The 17,495-nt window shown below is 41.2% G+C and overlaps 1 protein-coding gene across 1 annotated transcript in view; it reads right to left on the reverse strand.

Moving 5' to 3' along the window:
* The window catches only part of efnb1 (ephrin-B1), a 74,950-nt gene that overhangs the window by 13,606 nt on the left and 43,849 nt on the right, over positions 1 to 17,495 (reverse strand). Inside the window, exon 3 of the mRNA XM_030145473.1 lies at positions 3,644 to 3,736. Within this exon, the coding sequence (XP_030001333.1) occupies positions 3,644 to 3,736 (93 nt within the window). The remainder of the gene's footprint in view (positions 1 to 3,643; positions 3,737 to 17,495) is intronic.

The following is a 17,495-nucleotide window of genomic DNA, read 5'->3' on the forward strand; positions in this document are numbered from 1 at the left end:
TTTATAGGTTATAATGATAATATTTTACTGGTTTTGACCCACATGAAATCTAATTGGACTGTATGTGTCTGTATATGGAACCTGAGTTAAAATGATTTTAACATCATTGATTGTTAATATCTTCAGTGTAATTTTCGCATTTCACAAATTAATCCCGCGGGCCGGATTGGACCCTTTGGTGGGCCAGATTTGGCCCCCGGGCCACATGTTTGACACCTGTGCCCAAAGCAGTCGGTGAAATAATGCCACTACTTTTTAAAAACAGTAAGTCATACCGCTCCGAGTCAGAGCAAATGAACACCTAGACCTTGCAGATGATGAGGACTGTCAACGATCTAATTCTCGCTGTCCTGCTTCAAATAGATACTGGGTTGGATGGGCACATTATGCACCACAAATTCCACCAACAGAAATAGACGTAAAAGTAGTAGCAGCTGGGCCAACAGCATCTTCTCTAACAAGGTTTTTAGGGCACATTGATTTTGACTGACAGCTCGCTCCGGACCGTTTTGGGAAATGAGTGCAGGCTTTGGTGAAGTTGAGGAACAGCCGGGAGCCACAGAAAACAGACATGAGACACAAGCTGAGAGGAAATGTTTCCTCGAACTCTCTTCGAGTCAAGACATTTACTTTCAACTTTCATTAACGTGAGTTCAGGGATTTGTTTATCCTCAGACTTAATAGTTTGTGTTAAAGCCAGAATTGCCTGCGCTCATTCAGCAGCAGTGTTGTCATTTGGCGATGGTGTTGCAATCCCGAGCTGTCGTATTCTCAAATTGACCTACATGGAAAGATAATGCAATACCTGTCTGTCTCTGAGCCGGTTGTGGGTATTTTTCACTGTATCTGCTGAATTTGTTCCGACTCAGACCTTGCTAGCATCAGCAGCTTGTTAGCTTCTATTCTACCCCCCCAACTGCCAGGATACGCTGCTGTCATCCGGCTTGCCAACATTCAAATATCTGCACACAAATTTGCAGACATAAACACACACACACACACACACACACACACACACACACACACACACACTAGACACAGTGCAGTTTTCTCAGCGAGCCTCAGTTTATTTTTGAGTTGCGAGATCGAGCTTTTGAGCTGGAATCAGATCATCGTGTCGGCAGATGTTCCTCTCAGATGGCTCTGAAGTCTGCTTCGGTCAAAATAACCACACTGAAGATGGGGGAAATGTTTACCGAGTAACACATCTGTGTACTGTACGCTGTCAGATTCAGGATATGGATGTCCACACACTCACTAAAACTGTGTCTAAAAGTGAAATATATGATGCAAACCAAATGTTGTGTCCAAGGATATCTAAACAAAACGTGCTTGTTTACTTCAAGCATTTTTAGTTGACTTGCCCTAACCATGCACTTACCAACACCCATTTCAAACACATTCTGTTTCTGTGACTATTGTATAAAAATCAGATTGAGCAACAGCTGAGGGATATCAGAGAATCAAGTGGAGTCATTCCTCTTTGTCATTTCATATTTGCTCTGTATTTCTAGGGGAATTCACTGTCTACACTATTTGCACAAACAGTTTATGTATACAAAATGAGATTTATTCCAAAAGTCTGCATATGATTAACAGCGGTAGATGATAGGGGTAAAAAATGTATTTATAATAGAAGAGTGAACTTTCTTGGAGTTCTTTTGAGAGCTGATTAAAGACAAAGTACCCAGATGGGAAAGTTCTTCTGAGGCAGACGTATAAGGCCGACCAATAACGGCACTTCATCACATTGATGCAAAAATCTCTAAATCCAATATTACAGTCCATAAAGCAGTCCTGCTCATTGATTTGCAACAGTGGCTGAAATGACCTGGTGTAATACGAGCAGAGGTATTAAAGGGATAGTTACTCCAGAACAAACAGTTTGGTCAAACCACTGGTCTGTCATGTCCTGGTATACGTACTGTGTTATCGCTCAGCCTTGACAGTAAAAGAGAAGAATGCTGACTTGACATTGAGTTTTTCAGCTAAATTTATTTATTTCGCTCTGGTGGACATTTGAGAGTCCATTGTAGCAAAATAATCAAAATAATGAATCATAAAAAAAGTCTTACTAAACTTACTTACTTGCTAAACAATTAGCTGTTTTAGTTATGTAGTATATTTATTAACAGAAAACATAAATCATATAGGCAACTTTGCTGATATGCAACATTTTTTTGTCTCACTCATATCCTTTATACAGGGATGACCTATATATTTAGTATTTATGACAATTATGTAACCTGATTTTCAAAGTATTAAGTCTACTCCTTATATATATATATATATATATATATATATATATATATATATATATATATATATGTATATATATGCACACACACACACACACACACACACACACAAACACTTTATATATACACTTTTTTGGACTTTTTTCGAAGCTTCTCTTTTACACATTCTGTCAAATAATTATTCCTCTTCTTTAAATAAAATGATTTTTTCTATTTAAAATGTATTATGTAAGTATTATAGATTTTTTTGAAATGATGATTAAGATGATGAAGATGATTGATAATATGATTTAATACCAGGGGGTTTAAGATGGCGAAGAAGTCTGAAACTTTACGGCTGAAATCAATTTTTGCACAGGAACGGCACTGGTGTGTGTGTGTGTGTGTGTGTGTTTTCTTCTTCTGCTTTTGTTTGATTATTATCTGGCTTTCAGTAAAACTATTTATCTATGGTGTTATGATTATTTTGTTGATTTACTCTAGCCTCATAAATATATACTTATAAACATTTATAAATTTTTGTTGTAATTAGTCACTATTTTCATTGTCGTCAAATGTGCTGAATGTTTTATTAATTTTTTTATTATAATATTTTTACATGCCAAAAAAAGCATAAAAATCCTGATTTCGGATTTAACTGTGTTTACTTATATGGCTAAAGATGTTTCATTTTTGCTTTACTTTGGATAAATTTCTCAATTAATAAGCTGATCTTTTCAGTGTTAATTTATATTTTATACTCTTACAGTTGAATTTTCCAAAAACAGTCTGTTATATAGTATATGTATTATGTACATTAAATTTATCTCAAAACTTTTTAATACCTGTTGATGGTGAAGTGATATCATCAGAAATTAATATGATAATAGTAGAAAAATTTATGTTTCATACAGCAGCAAAATATCAAAAGACACTATATAAAATCACATCTAATAGAATAATATTTAACTTTTACTTTTAATTCAAGTGTATTTTCAGTTATCTTATGAGCTCCTAAAAAGTGATTTTTTTTTGTTTTGTTTTTTAGATTTGGTCATGATTTCAGAAATTACTAATCTGGACAAACTACATTTTATAAAATGATGCATAAAAGTTTTGATGTTATCAACATTATGATGACAAATACAAGTTTTATTACTGAATTATCACCCAGGCTGAGTTAATGACAATAACCACTACATGGAAGTGATGGGAAAACGCATTCGCGGGCATTTTATGACCTAACTTTACCGTTCCAGGGAGCGGGTCCTGTCATAAGCCCTCGGCGGACAAAGTCATGCTCCACACACACGGCGACAAATGAAAATGTCAAACCAAAGTGAAACATGGCTTTAAGGCAGCACCGTGTGTATTGTGTTCTACATGTGCGGTGAGCGCACATTTACCTTGCCCGACTTTCATGATGACTTTCATGGCTCGGCTCTTGCACACGCCTCCCTCCCGGTTCTCCAGGCCCTCGACCGTACCGTTGGAGGTAGCTGTTGGGGGAGTAGAGGAGGAGGAGGAGGAAGGGTGAAGGACGAAAAGAATAAAGAAAGGAGAAGCAGGAGAAAAGAGAAGAAAAGATGACACAGTAGGTTAATGAGCATGTCCATAACACACAGGACTAATCAATATTTAAGACAAGCACTGATTAGCTGAAGCAGTGATTAGAAGTTCTCACCCTCAATCAACCTGCTTCTCTCAACGGTATCTCCTTTTAACACAATAAAGCAGAGTCAAATGATTGGAACAACATTAACGTCTACCGAGTAGGGGTGAGCACTGGGGTGAAGAGGAGAACATGGTTCGACCTGTATGTGTGTGTGTGTGTTTTCTGCTGGTGCATAGTTTAGCAGTGAGACATGCCAGCCAGAGTTCCAGCTGCTTGCCAACTCCTCCAGCAGCTAACTCCCTCTGAGCCACATGTGTCATTACTTGCTGCTAGTGCTGAGAGCTAAATGCCTCCCTTAATGTTAGCATGTGTGTGTATGCGTTTATGTAGTGTGTGTATTGAGCGAAGAGTGCTTGGGGGTCGGGTCGGGTGGAGGAGGTGGGGGTGGGGGTGTTGTTTATTCAATGTCAAATTCACTTTAGACGCTGTGACACAATTGGCTGTCTATTTTAGGGCCCATGATAATGACCTGGGGAGACAGAGTGTGACTCTGACCTTAACACTGAAGTGGTTACGAGCAAGGCAGCGGGCACGCGCGTTATGCATATGGGTATGGGTGTGTGTGTGTGTGTGTGTGTGTGGGCATGCGATGGCAGCTCTAATTTTGGAATTCCCCAAATGATCTCCATCTCCGCTTAGTCTGCTGTTTCAACCCTACTCCCTTCCTCTAAAACGCTTTTGTTTCTCTTCCTCGCATTATCCGTCTTGGTCTCTCCCTGTTGTTTTTTCTCCCCCCCTCCTTCCCTCACTCACTTCATTTAGTTTTTTATCTCGCTGCTATCAGCCCCGTACCCCTCCCCTTCCCTCCCTCTTAACTCAATGACCATCTCCCTGGGTGATTGCTTCAGATGGCACCCTCATTATAGTGAGGTAGACTTGGAGAGGGTGCTTATCTAATGATGACACAAAGAGAAGAAACTACAGACGATAGGGATGGGCTTGGGTGGGTCCAAACAAGGCACTACAAATATTGAAATATTCAACCCTCCTGTCGTGAATCACTGCCGCTACATGCATTTTCCTGCGAGAATCTCATGTTGTATCAACTAGTGTTGAAACTCTGGCTCTGGTGCAGTGGAAAAGCTCATCTAGTTGATTCATGCCTTGTCATTCCTAAGTATTATTAATGTTGACATTTTGTTTCCCTGTGGGATTTCAGCTCTGTACTCCTGAAAACTAAATAATGAATTGCACTAATATTATGTTACATTATCAGATCATACCCAGGCTCTAAATTACAATGAGAACACAACATTATGTTAGTGTGGCCGACGTACGTGCTAATTTGTGAGAATGATTGTGATAACATCGCGTCATGCGTAATCCCCGCCGTAGACTCAACACAGGACTCGAGCCGAACCGGACGCTGAAACACTCCAGGACCCGCCGAGCAACAGGAAGGAGGAAGATTTGAGAAATTTACGTGGGACATTAATGTGAATGAACACTCAGGGCTAAGTGAGTCGTCTGATTTATGTAAAGTCTATGCAGGGGAGCATGTCTTTTCTAAAGGGGGATCATTCAAAGACAGTGAGGTGAACAGTCTTAAAGGCATAGCGTCTCACAGCCTGAATAGCCCAGACGCTGCCACGAGTGCTAACCTCATCCTACAATTTTCCACCCAATTTCTCCTCTTCTTTCAATTTTTAAATTTCCAGGGCAAGGTTACACAAAAATGAGCTCTTTGAAGATCGAGCTCAAAGGCACTTGAATAATCTGACTAAGAGTGAGCGTCATGCTATGAATTTTATATCCACTCAGGGAGAGGAAATCTTCTCAGTGTTAACTTACTACTGTCATCTAAATTAACTATTCCTTCAGGCTGGCTGAACAGATTCCTGCATTACTGATGTGGCATGTTGATAAGTTGGCCCTAGGAGGCTTGTGTTTAGGCGAACAACTGACAGACGACTGGATTTACAAAGAGATGATGACTTTATGTGTTGTTTGTGCTTAGGCCATTTAAGACGTCAAATAATTCAAGGCCTTTGCTGTAACCGTCGGAAATTCATAATCTGATTAACCGTGTCCAATTTTAACCACATTTCCTTCTGCGTTATTCCATGTGAATCCATCTTTTAAGTGCTATTCAAGATGGAAATCAGAAACAACTGTTGAGTGCATTAAAAGTGCAGTTAATCTCTTTTACAAAAACTTGCTGACTGCTTTAAGCACCACGCATTCCTGTGTTTGTCATCATAACCCCTGTGTGATATCGGCGTATTTACATCTACCCTGTCAGAGTTCACCCACAGAAGATGATTGCCAGCCACGTTTCTGAATCTCTCTAACCCTGCTCAACAACAAGGACACACTGCCAGTGTTTTTTTAATCTGAAAGCCTCTCACTCACTCTATCTCTTCTTTCTCTCACTCAATTTTCCCCCTCTCTCTCTCTCTAACCCTCTTTCCCTCTCTTGTTTCATCCCCGCATAGTGACGTTAATCCAAATCTGGATTTCCAGATATTAAAAGGCCGACGGTCATGTCGTGTTTTGGAAAGGAGGAAACTGGGGAATTGGGTCTTCCTGTGTGTCTCAGCAGAGATAAAAACACAAGGGGATAAAGCAAAGACAGGACGAAGAACAAAGAAACTCCAAGTCTGCTGCTAATGATTTAGTGGAACAAACCGGTTCAACATTCACGGTCCAGAATACCGAAAGAACTGGTCATTGCATGAAGGAATGTTGCTTTTTTTAATAAAGCGGTCGGCTCCAAAGCTGTTTTTTTTGTGTGTGTGATTTAAGGCTCTCTTTGTGGGTGTGGATCATTGGCCGCAGAGTGACTAGTGGGAGAACAAAAGATCTACAGCTGCTGAAGTCATAAGAGAAACCAGGTGCCAAATGTTGATGTTGGGAAATATCTACAGTACAAATGTATCAGCCAAGAGAAAGCTTTACAGGGGAAAAGACTGGCCTGGAACAAAGGCTCCTGTTCCAATACCACACACACATAGCGTTCTGCTCATGCATGTGAACGCGCACACTTACATATATACAAATGCACACAGATTCACAAGGACAATCAGGGTAGAGAGGAAGGACTGCTCCCTGAGGTGTTCTGAGGAGAGGAGTGGGAGATGTGTGAGAAACGCTGTGCTGACTGGTCGAGACGACACAAGCTAAGGCTAGAGTGCGATGCGGTGGTCTATATTTATTCTCAGGTCTGCTAAATGAGGTCACTCAGGTGGTCCTGCTGAATACATTCCCCATCTCCATCATGAATCATCTGCTGCTTATTATTCCTGTCCAGCCCGGGGGGCTTGCTTTCATACAGTGCAATGGGCTGAGCATACTTGCGTACGCGTGTCTGTTCCGGTGTGTATGCGTGCGCGTGGACGCTGGCGTGCACACAATTCTGCCCAAAGCACAAAACGAGGGGATAGATACAGCACCATGTGACAGACAGAGAGCAGGTTGTTTAATGAGAAAGTGGATGAGAGGTGACATTCATTGGCTACCTTTCACACACACCCCCCCCCTCGATTCTCCACAGCATTCAGACTTCCACTTAGACGAGCCGAGCAGGCAGCGGGTAGTCACAGTAACCACCAGTAATAATGTCTACATTTTTTGAAAAAAAGCTAAATACATAAACAGGCGCAGCCACAATCTGATCACTCACACTTAGCATCAAGGAAAAACACCAGCAGACAGAGCTGTTTCATCCACTCCAGGCAAAACAGGGAGCAAAACACAGCCTGTGTCAGCTATGTGTCTGTATCAAACACAGCATCAGGAACAGAAATGGTTATTTCTCATACCTGCGATAGCGCTATCTCGGTTTTTGTTTACATTTTGAGCCACAGTCAAAGTCGGCAGAAGGAAAAGAGAGCCTATTTGCACAAAATATTTCACTCCTGAATGAGCACAGAGAGGGTTAGATTAGGTTTATGGGCTTGATTCCAGAGATAACCCTCCCCAGCAGCCCTGGCATGCAAGTAAGCATGCACGTGCACACACATACACACACACACACACACACACACACACACACACACACACACACACACATACACATACATGCAAACCCATACAGAGTAAGGTTGGCAGACTGGAATAATACTGGGGGATCTAGATGTTTGCACTTTGAACCTTTTCTAATCCAGAGTATTAGGGCATGGCTAAAGCCTGATTATGGCAGAATGAAATGGATCTAAATAGATGTCCCAGCCCATCAGCCTTCCATTTCTTTGTCCTAGAAATAGAAATGGAAATAAGTAATCAACCTCCAACCTCTCGCTCGCCGCTTCTCCCATGTACCCTCCTCCGCAGGTCTGGCACCAGCAAAGAAAAATTCATTCAGACTTTTCATATCATCTCAGATGAATTAGGCATGCTCAGTTCGGCTAGTGTTTCCTTTTAGTGCTTCTTTTCAAAAATAAAAGCTGACAGACAATATAAAATAGTCATATATTCCGTGCTAGTGCTGCACATTTTTCATGCTTTTTTGTTAAATCCACTATTGAATTTGGGACTCCAATAAATGCGGTTTGAAGTAATGAGCCTGGACGTGCATTATTTTTTCCGCGGTCCTGTTGTACAATAGCTTTTTTCTTATCCTTTTACATCTTGTCTGTACAAAGCATCGCCGTGTAGCAGCTCTGACGTCACTGTTTACATCCAGGGGCCACTTGAGTGTGGGAAACGCAGGTAGCAGCATTAGTGTCAAGGTTTACGGTGGTTAAGGTGGCCTGGCGTGCACAACTGTTGCTCTGCTCACTGCTTCGGTACACAGCCAGAGGGGGAGCTCCACTCCTGCGTTCTGATTACACTGCCCTCCTGCACGCACACACGAACACACACACACACACACATACATACACTACCGTAGGAGCATGCATGAGAGCAAAAAGAAAAGCATGCACGGCTGCACATACACAAATACAGCCATGGTTAAAATGGTTGCAAAAGTATATGTATATGTATGTGTGTACAAACATGGCGTCCAACATACACTGACATATGCTTGCATACACAAATACATATTCACACATGCTGGCTGTCTGTGTAGCTAGAAGATCAGGCAGGACTTAAGAGCTCCTCCAGCACCAAAATTACAGGGTGCCTCTAAATCCTCCCACCAGAGAGCACTATGGGATTGCACGGGGTGGGGTGGTGTGGTGCTGTTGAGGGGTGAGGGAGGGATATGAGGTGGAGAAGTGTGTGTATATATATATATTTGTGTATGTGTGTGCATGAGGTGGTCGAGTGGGAGTGCAATATGAGGAGGGGCAAGGATGGGAAGAGGGAGATTCCTCTTTTTTTTTTTTTTTTTTTTTTTTTTGGAAGACGGCAGAGAGTGCCAGGCGGGGAGGGGTGAGACTTGATCTGTCTGAAGTGTGTTTGCGTGTGATTGTGTGCATTGGCCTGAGTGCGTGTCTGTGTTGAGCGACGGAGGTGGTGTGGCGTGTGGGGTGTGCGCATGCATATGTTGGCGGGGGAATAAGGAAGGAGGTGATGAAGTGAGGAGTTGAGAAGAGGAGGAGGTGAGCTCAGTTTGGAAAGAAGAGGAAGAAGAAGAAGAAGAAGACGAAGTGGGAGATGATCTCTCTCTGTGAAGCAGAGGAAGCATATGTGTGTGTTGGATTGTGTGTGTGTGTGTGTGTGTGTGTGTGTGTGTCTGCCAGCTCCTTTCTCTCACACTCACACTCACCATTTCTCTTACACTCTCCCTAAGTCTCTCATTGTGTGTTTTGGCCTCTGTGCAACTGTGTGTGTGTTTTGTGCATCTTATGCGTGGACATGTAGTTGTATTGAAGTGTGTGTGTGTGTGTGTGCTGCAGTCAGAGTGGGGGAGTAACTAATTACATTCAATGACATTACTGAGGAAAACAGTGTCATTCCATTAGAGTAATTCATTAAAATGTTGGTGATTTTATGCTTTTTTATCTCAACTATAACTCTTTCTGTTGCTTTGGCTCGTTTTTCTGTGCAGGGATAACTTCGTTTGCCAAATATCAGTCGGTCAGCGAAGCCATTGGGACAAATTCGAGTGCAACACCATCAAGATTAGGATGGTTATGTCTTTATGTCTAGACAGGCTCCGTTCATTTGGCAGCTCACATTTTTTGAGAGCTGTTTTTGATCGGGCCTCTTTGAATTTGCACTGCATCACATCTGCCAATCAAATCAATATGAATATTTTCCCTGTGAAAATATTGTTCCTTGGTACACACACTGGGCTTTTTGTTGCCCCGTCTATGCACAAAGAACAGTAAGACGAGGGGGATTCTCACTAAACCCTACCCTGCTGTATTCCTCTCCACGGCCCCACCACATCAAAATAAACCAGAAGCACCACTTTTCAGCTCCACCACCCAGTTGAAACAAAGTCGAAATCCAACTAAACAGACCAAGCATGCATTATTCATTACATGTTAACAAAATAACTAGTAGTGTGTACTCTATTACATTTTTAAAGTAATCCCCCTACGAGGGCTGTTCAATAAGTTCATGGCCTCACCCAGAAATACTGGTTGTTATAATACAGGATGTTACATTCTTTCGTGACGGGATAGTGATGCTTGAACATAGATGGACCAAGTGCATTGCTGTAAATGGAGATTATGTTGAAAAATAAAATATAAATTATCAGTCTGTGTTGTTCTGTTCTGGGTGAGGCCATGAACTTATTGAACGGCCCTCGTAACACTAGCAAGAACACGTGTCCGTACGTTTAAATTATTATGTGGACACGTGAAAGTATCTAAGCCAAAAAGTGCTCATGAATTCATGAATTCTTATTAATTTAATCATTGTGTGCTGTCTGCATTCATCTGTGAACAGCCTCAGATTCTCCTGCCAAAAGGTTGGACATTATGGCCAACAACAGCGATGAGCTAGTGCTTCAAGACTACTTATGACAGCTTTTAACCTCTGCAGAGGACCTGTCAGCGGCTCCCAAAGTGTCTCTGTGTGTATCTGTGAGTGTGTACAGGACTCAGCCTACACACACACACACACACACACACACACACATACACACACACACACAGAGCTTGAGCTTCTGCATCATTTAGCTGCAGGTGTCTGCGTGTCACCTCTCTGGTTAATCCAACGGAGCAGAGCTTTTATGCCACTGCACTTTCAACTCTCCTTTTCCCAACTCAGCATGTTGCAAGAAGTCCCACATTTCTGTCTGCAGCACAAAACTTATGTATCACTGTACACACACACACACACACACACACACATATACAAAGATAGAAAGATGGAATGACTTTGTCCTGCGTGCACAAGAAAATGCACAAGCTGGACATGCGCATGGCAGAAACACTGGCGTATACACAGCCTGCATCTACACACAAACAAACAAACATAAATACACACAGAGTGCAGACCTTCTGTCAGATCAGTAGGAGATAAAGGATGCAGAATAACAGGAGGACCTTGGGGAGTGGAGCAAGTCATCTGTCTCAAACATGAACAGACTGAGCACACTCCAACATGACAGATGCAGACAGACTCATCTTAGAGCACATCGCATCCTCAACCTTTCTCCAGCCCTCCCGGCCTCCCTCCTCTACACAAACACACACAAAAGGCTCAGCACTTCTAAGCCAAAACCCACATAATCTGACAGGTGAGTACCGTGGGAGTACGGATCATAGAATTTTGTATGCGGTCAATTGGCACAATAAAAGAGTATAACCTGAGGGGAGGGAGCTTATAGCTTATAATAATGTACGCTGTTGCATATAGTGTTAAAGTTATGAGAAGAAACAACAGCAGCCAAGGAATTCAATATTAATTTGATAACCATGCAGACTGTAACCGCGCACCACGACTCTGCTGTTCTCAATATGGAACATTTTTAAATATTAGCTGTTTCAACTTTACTAGCTTTTTCGGCTGTAATATATTCTGTTGTGAGGAGAAGTTGCCAGTAGCCCACACAGCCCTCCCTAATGACAGAGTAGCTAATTGGCTGTAATGGCTCTTTACACTGATATCATCGCGCTGCAGCCGCGGAAAACCTCAGCAGTTTTACACAAATCATGTGCTGAGCAAAAAACAGAAGGGGAAAAAAAAAAAAGACTGAAAAAGTAGCAAGCAGTAAGAGCTACTGTTAAATAGATCTCCAAAAAGTTCACTGTTAAAGAAAAACACAGCACATTTACAACTGTTATTTTTCTTTGTTTGCAAAGAACACCGCTCCCCCATCAATTAGATGATTATTTTTAAAAACTGGCACAGCCCTAGTGGGCGCACACACATTAGCACCCTTGAATACACAAAACTAACAGGTGAACAAACATGCCCCGAGAGATATACACAAACATACACACACACATACACACACACACTTGCTGCTGAACTCCCCTCTCAGACAGTGCATCATTTGACTAATAGCAGCTGAAATGTTGCGTGTTCAGGGGAATAAGCAGAGGAAAAACTGGGTCAGAGATAGAGAGAAAAAAATGGCATTTCACCTTCCTATTGGTCCGAGCTAAAGGTTAGAAAGGATGCAACACATGCTGGGGCACACACTCACTCACACACACCAGCTAAAAAAGCCAAAGGTTAATATTGTTCATGTGGGAGTTGTTGAGTTACTGTTTATCTCACTCTTAAGCAGTGTGTGTGTGTGTGTGTTTATAGCAACAATGAGTACACAGAGTTTCAGCTTTGCAAAAAACATGAGGGGGGGGGTACATTAGAGTCTCATTAATCCCATTGTAGGCCCAGTGTTTCCTTTATCAGAACCTAAGTGGGAAAGATGCCCATTCATTTCAATTGTGCTCACTAATCCACATCAGTAAACAATAGAACTCCCTCTTTCTCTTCTTCTTCTTCTTAGAATCCAGCCTCACTGATCTCTGATCCATCTTCATTTGCAATGCGGCTGCAGTTTCTGTGAAACTGATCATAATGCAAACTGTTACTGATACCCCCACTGCTTATTTGGGCTGAAAAACTGTATGCCTTAGACATAACCTTTGAGTCATGCCGCAGGTTAAAATGTTAAACACAAAGAAATGAAGCATAGAATTCAATTTTTATTCTCTATTAAGCATTCTTTTATTCGGGGGAGGTGAGAGGAGTATGCCAAAATGTGTCTGCTGAGGGCATTAAGAGTAACTGCTCTGAAACTACTTACAAAGATAAAATTAACCTTTGTATGTCTCAGTTTTGTTTATAATAAGTGGAAGTGAAACAATACAAATGTAAAATAAGCAGAACGTTTTTTTTTTTTTACCCAAGTGGAGCCTAAACAAATGGTGTAATTTACGCAAATGAGGTCTGTTGAGCATAAATTACAAAAACAAGTATTAAAGTTGTGGCAAAGAGTTTTAATGAAACTTGCTGAAAATGTCTAACACTGACGTAGGTGAGAATTTAGAGTATATTCTTAAAAAGAATCAGTTTTGACTCACAAATGTAATATTTCTGAACACTGATAGGTCTAATGAAAGTAAAGATCTTTAGTTTTATTGCAAATACTACAGTATGGATCCATTTGTGCCATTTTGGGACAGTCAGATGAAAGAAAAAAGTGGGTTAAATTTGACCACTGAATAGCAGGAGGGTTAACAAATATACATATGAAATAAGTCATAACATAGTTCTTCTGTAATATATTCATTTTTATCTACTAACCTAAAAGTTCCATATATATAAAAAAACTATAGTTTAATATGGATATTCTTCAGATCTGTTTTGTTTTGTTGTCAGATCAGTTAATTAGACGGAGCTGCAGGAAAGAGGTTGTTAATTCACTTTCAATATGTCATTAATGTACATGACAGCTGTTATTTTCCTTTCCCTGTTGTATAAAATGCCGCTGTTTCCACAAAAACACAGCCCGTGATTGTGATTTCTAACAGTACGACAGCTATTTCAGCGGGACAAAACACCGCCAGGCTTCATATCGAGAAACGTAATTGAAAACTATTTTGCCCTCAAAACAAATGTATTCACAATACACCCAGCCACTTAATAATTACTTTTTTTTTTCCAAAATGCTAAGTACAGCAGTCTCAACTCCTACTTATTGTCATTAAACTTTACATAATTGCGGGTTTTCAATAGAAGAGAGAAAGTAGTGCTCTTATTATCCAATTATTTTGTCCATAAAAAAGCCTCTGTAAACCTACTTTAAAACACACTGGTTCTTTTCCCAGGAACATAAAAATAACTTCCAGATTTGTGGGTGGTATTGTCAGGTTACACGAGTGTAATCAGCTAAAGGACAGATTCACTCTGAAGGTCTCTTAGTGAGCTTGTTCCTCAGCAGGGGCTCATTGATGTTTTCGTCTTGCTTCATTTGCACTGATAATGACATGAGGTGAAGCATGGTTCACCCACTAAATCCCTGCAGATGATAATACTGATCCTCCTTCGTCTTTGCACTGGCCTTTGTGGTCTTCTGGAGGGTGAGAGAGAGACAGGAAGAGACAGAGAGAGACCCTTCCCGATGTAAAGGTCCACGAGCCACAAATCAACTTGTGCAGCGTGATAAAAAGAAGCACTGGGATAGATTGGAATGTGGAGGGAGATAGCAGTGGCATGTCAAAGGGCACGAGGCTCCAAAAATCTAGAGCGACTAAAGAGCTAATCTGTGAGCAAAGCCCCCCCGAGGGAAGCCAGATCCGAAACCCTGGAACAAGTTAACGAAGGCGAACTGCAGAGGACAAAATATCCATATAACCACAAGCCACTGGCCAAGCTGGTGCATGTGCAAAAACGTGTTCACAAAGACACTTTATGATGTTTGTGTGTGTGTGAATGTGTGTGTGTATGCAAATCTGGCCTGATGTCTAAATGGGTATATATATGTGTGTATGTGTGTGTGGGGCTTATCAGTGAGTGTGTTGGAGCTTCTACACCGTATCCATTCATCCTCTGTGGAGAGAGGCAGCGAGGGGAGCTTCATTTTCAGTGACCTTTTCAATCTGGCCTCCAGAAGAGAGTTATGACAACTGAGCCAGTGCCGTGTTTCCCCGGCAATATACCACACATCAAAGATGGGGAAACAAACAAAACAAACAAACAATAACTCTTACTGCGGGCCCAGCGCCGCCAAAGGCAAACAGGAGATGCAAAACAAACCCAATGAGGTATTCAAAGTAAGAGGAAGCGCTAAAGCGATGTGATGCGTGAGCAGAGGACGGGCGAGTGTTTTGGCTCAGGTGAGAACGCTGCCTCGAGGCAAACGAATCTGCATGTTCCACAGTTAGGTCATTTCACTATTGCTATAAAAAAAAGAAAAGGTGCATTTATGAATGTTTCTGAGCTTAGATGCATTCATTGCTTTAAAGCACAGGTGTCAAACATGCGGCCCGGGGGCCAAATCCGGCCCGCCAAAGGGTCCAGTCCGGCCCCTGGGATGAATTTGTGAAATGCAAAAATTACACTAAGATATTATCTTTTTAGTTCAGGTTCCACATTCAGAACAATTAAATCTCCAGTGGATCAAACCAGTAAAATACTATCATAATAACATAAATAATGACAACTCCAAATGTTTCTCTTTGTAAATGTAAATATTTTCATGTATTTACACTAAAACAAAGTATAATTTTGCAAAAAATGTGAATAAACCTGAAATGTCTTAAGAGAAGTAAGTGCAATTTTAACTAGAAGCACTCGGAGAGCGCAGACCTCCGCCAAGGCTGATCAGTGGCCTCCCCCGTGGGCCCCCCCACGCCAAGGAGGTTATGTTTTTGCCAGGGTTTGTTTGTTTGTTTGTCTGTCTGTCTGTCTGTTTGTCTGTCCGTTAGTGTGCAACATAACTCAAAAAGTTATGGACAGATTTTAATGAAATTTTCTGGTCTGCGCCCCCCCCCGTGGGCCCCCCCACCCCTGATCACCACCAAAATTTAATAATTTCTTCCTTATCCCATTTCCAACAAACCCTGAAAATTTCATCCAAATCTGTCCATAACTTTTTGAGTTATGTTGCACACTAACGGACAGACAAACAGACAGACAGACAGACAGACAAACAAACAAACAAACCCTGGCAAAAACATAACCTCCTTGGCGGAGGTAACAATATTCTGCCAGTTACTCAATGTTTTGTGTATTTGTAGATCCACTGTGATCTGTAAGTTATAATATACACGTGTAAATGATAAACTGAGGCAGAATATTGTTAAAATTAGACTTATTTTTTCAGTTTGTTCATGTTATTCACATCTTTTGAAAGGATAGTTTGTAGATGTAAACCTTTTCATAATGTAAATTAACTTTTTTCGCTCTAAAACATAGAGAAAAGTTTGGAGTTGACATTATTTATATATTATTATGTTATTATTTTACTGGTTCGGCCCACTGCAGATCAAACTTAGCTGAATGTGGCCCCTGAACTAAAATGAGTTTGACACCCCTGCTTTAAAGCATAGATGTCAAACATACGGCCTGTGGGCTAAAACTGGCCCAACAAAGGGTCTAATCTGGCCCCTGGGGTAAATATATGAAATTAGAGTTGCACAATATATCGTTTGAGGATCGTCATCGCAATGTACGTGTGCGCAATAGTCACATCACAGATTCTGCAGTGTAGAAGGCAAATGAACTCGATGTGTTCTCATCTTAGTTCAACATGGGTACCTGACACACACTGCACACAGCGATCAACCAATCACAAGCGTTCTTTATCAGTTTGTCGAAGCAGACCGCCTCCCTGTGTATGGAGTGAGTCACTGGTAACAACATTGAAAAATAGGACCAATGGCCCTGTAGCTTACCGGCCAAATTAAAAGCTTTGGGAAATATATCCAGATGCCGTTTATTATCACTGAGTTCTGTGTATTTATTATATTACATAAATAGCCCATGTTTTGGTCATTATTCCAATCAGATCCGTAAAAAATTCAAATTCCAACTATGTATCATTGACACTGATTTATTGGATCAGTCCACTTCCTATCTGTTATAATGGGAACATTTTTCAAAGTCGCACCAAATCCAGAATCAGATCCGGATCAAAATAATTTCAATACCTTGTGTTGACATCATCATACAGAAGCTGTATACCAAGTTTGAAGTCAATCAGAACTGGAGTTTCAGAGAAAAAGACGATTGAAATGTTTTCCCCGTAAAAGCCCATGTTAAATTTTCCGTAAGTTCCGGGATCCAGAAGAAGATCCTGATCAGTATGTGGCCATTATGGTTTGGTCATCTCCCCATCAGGGCTGGACTGGAGAAATTTACACTGGATATCATTTATATTTACTGAGTTATTGCACCGATCCACTTCCTATCTCTTGTAATGGGGACATTTTTCAAAGTCGCACCAAATCCAGAATCAGATCCGGATCCAAATAATTTCACTCACTTTTGTTGACATCATCATAAAGAAGCTGTATATCAAGTTTGAAAGTCAATCGGAATTGTAGTTTCAGAGAAGATGATTGAAATTTTTGTAACAGATGACAGACGACGACAACGATGCCAGACGCCGCCGGACGCCGCATGACGACAATAGCTTATGGCCTGTCGGGCAGTAAGCTAAAAATGAGCAATGGACAAGAGAAAATCACCCAAAACGAAGACTTGGTGCCAAAAAGAAAAGCAACATCAGTTATCTGGAATTATTTCTGCTACAAGAAGGATGATACTGAAACATATGTTCTCAA

The sequence above is a fragment of the Sphaeramia orbicularis genome, chromosome 10, assembly GCF_902148855.1.
Source record: "Sphaeramia orbicularis chromosome 10, fSphaOr1.1, whole genome shotgun sequence".
NCBI lineage: Eukaryota > Metazoa > Chordata > Actinopteri > Kurtiformes > Apogonidae > Sphaeramia > Sphaeramia orbicularis.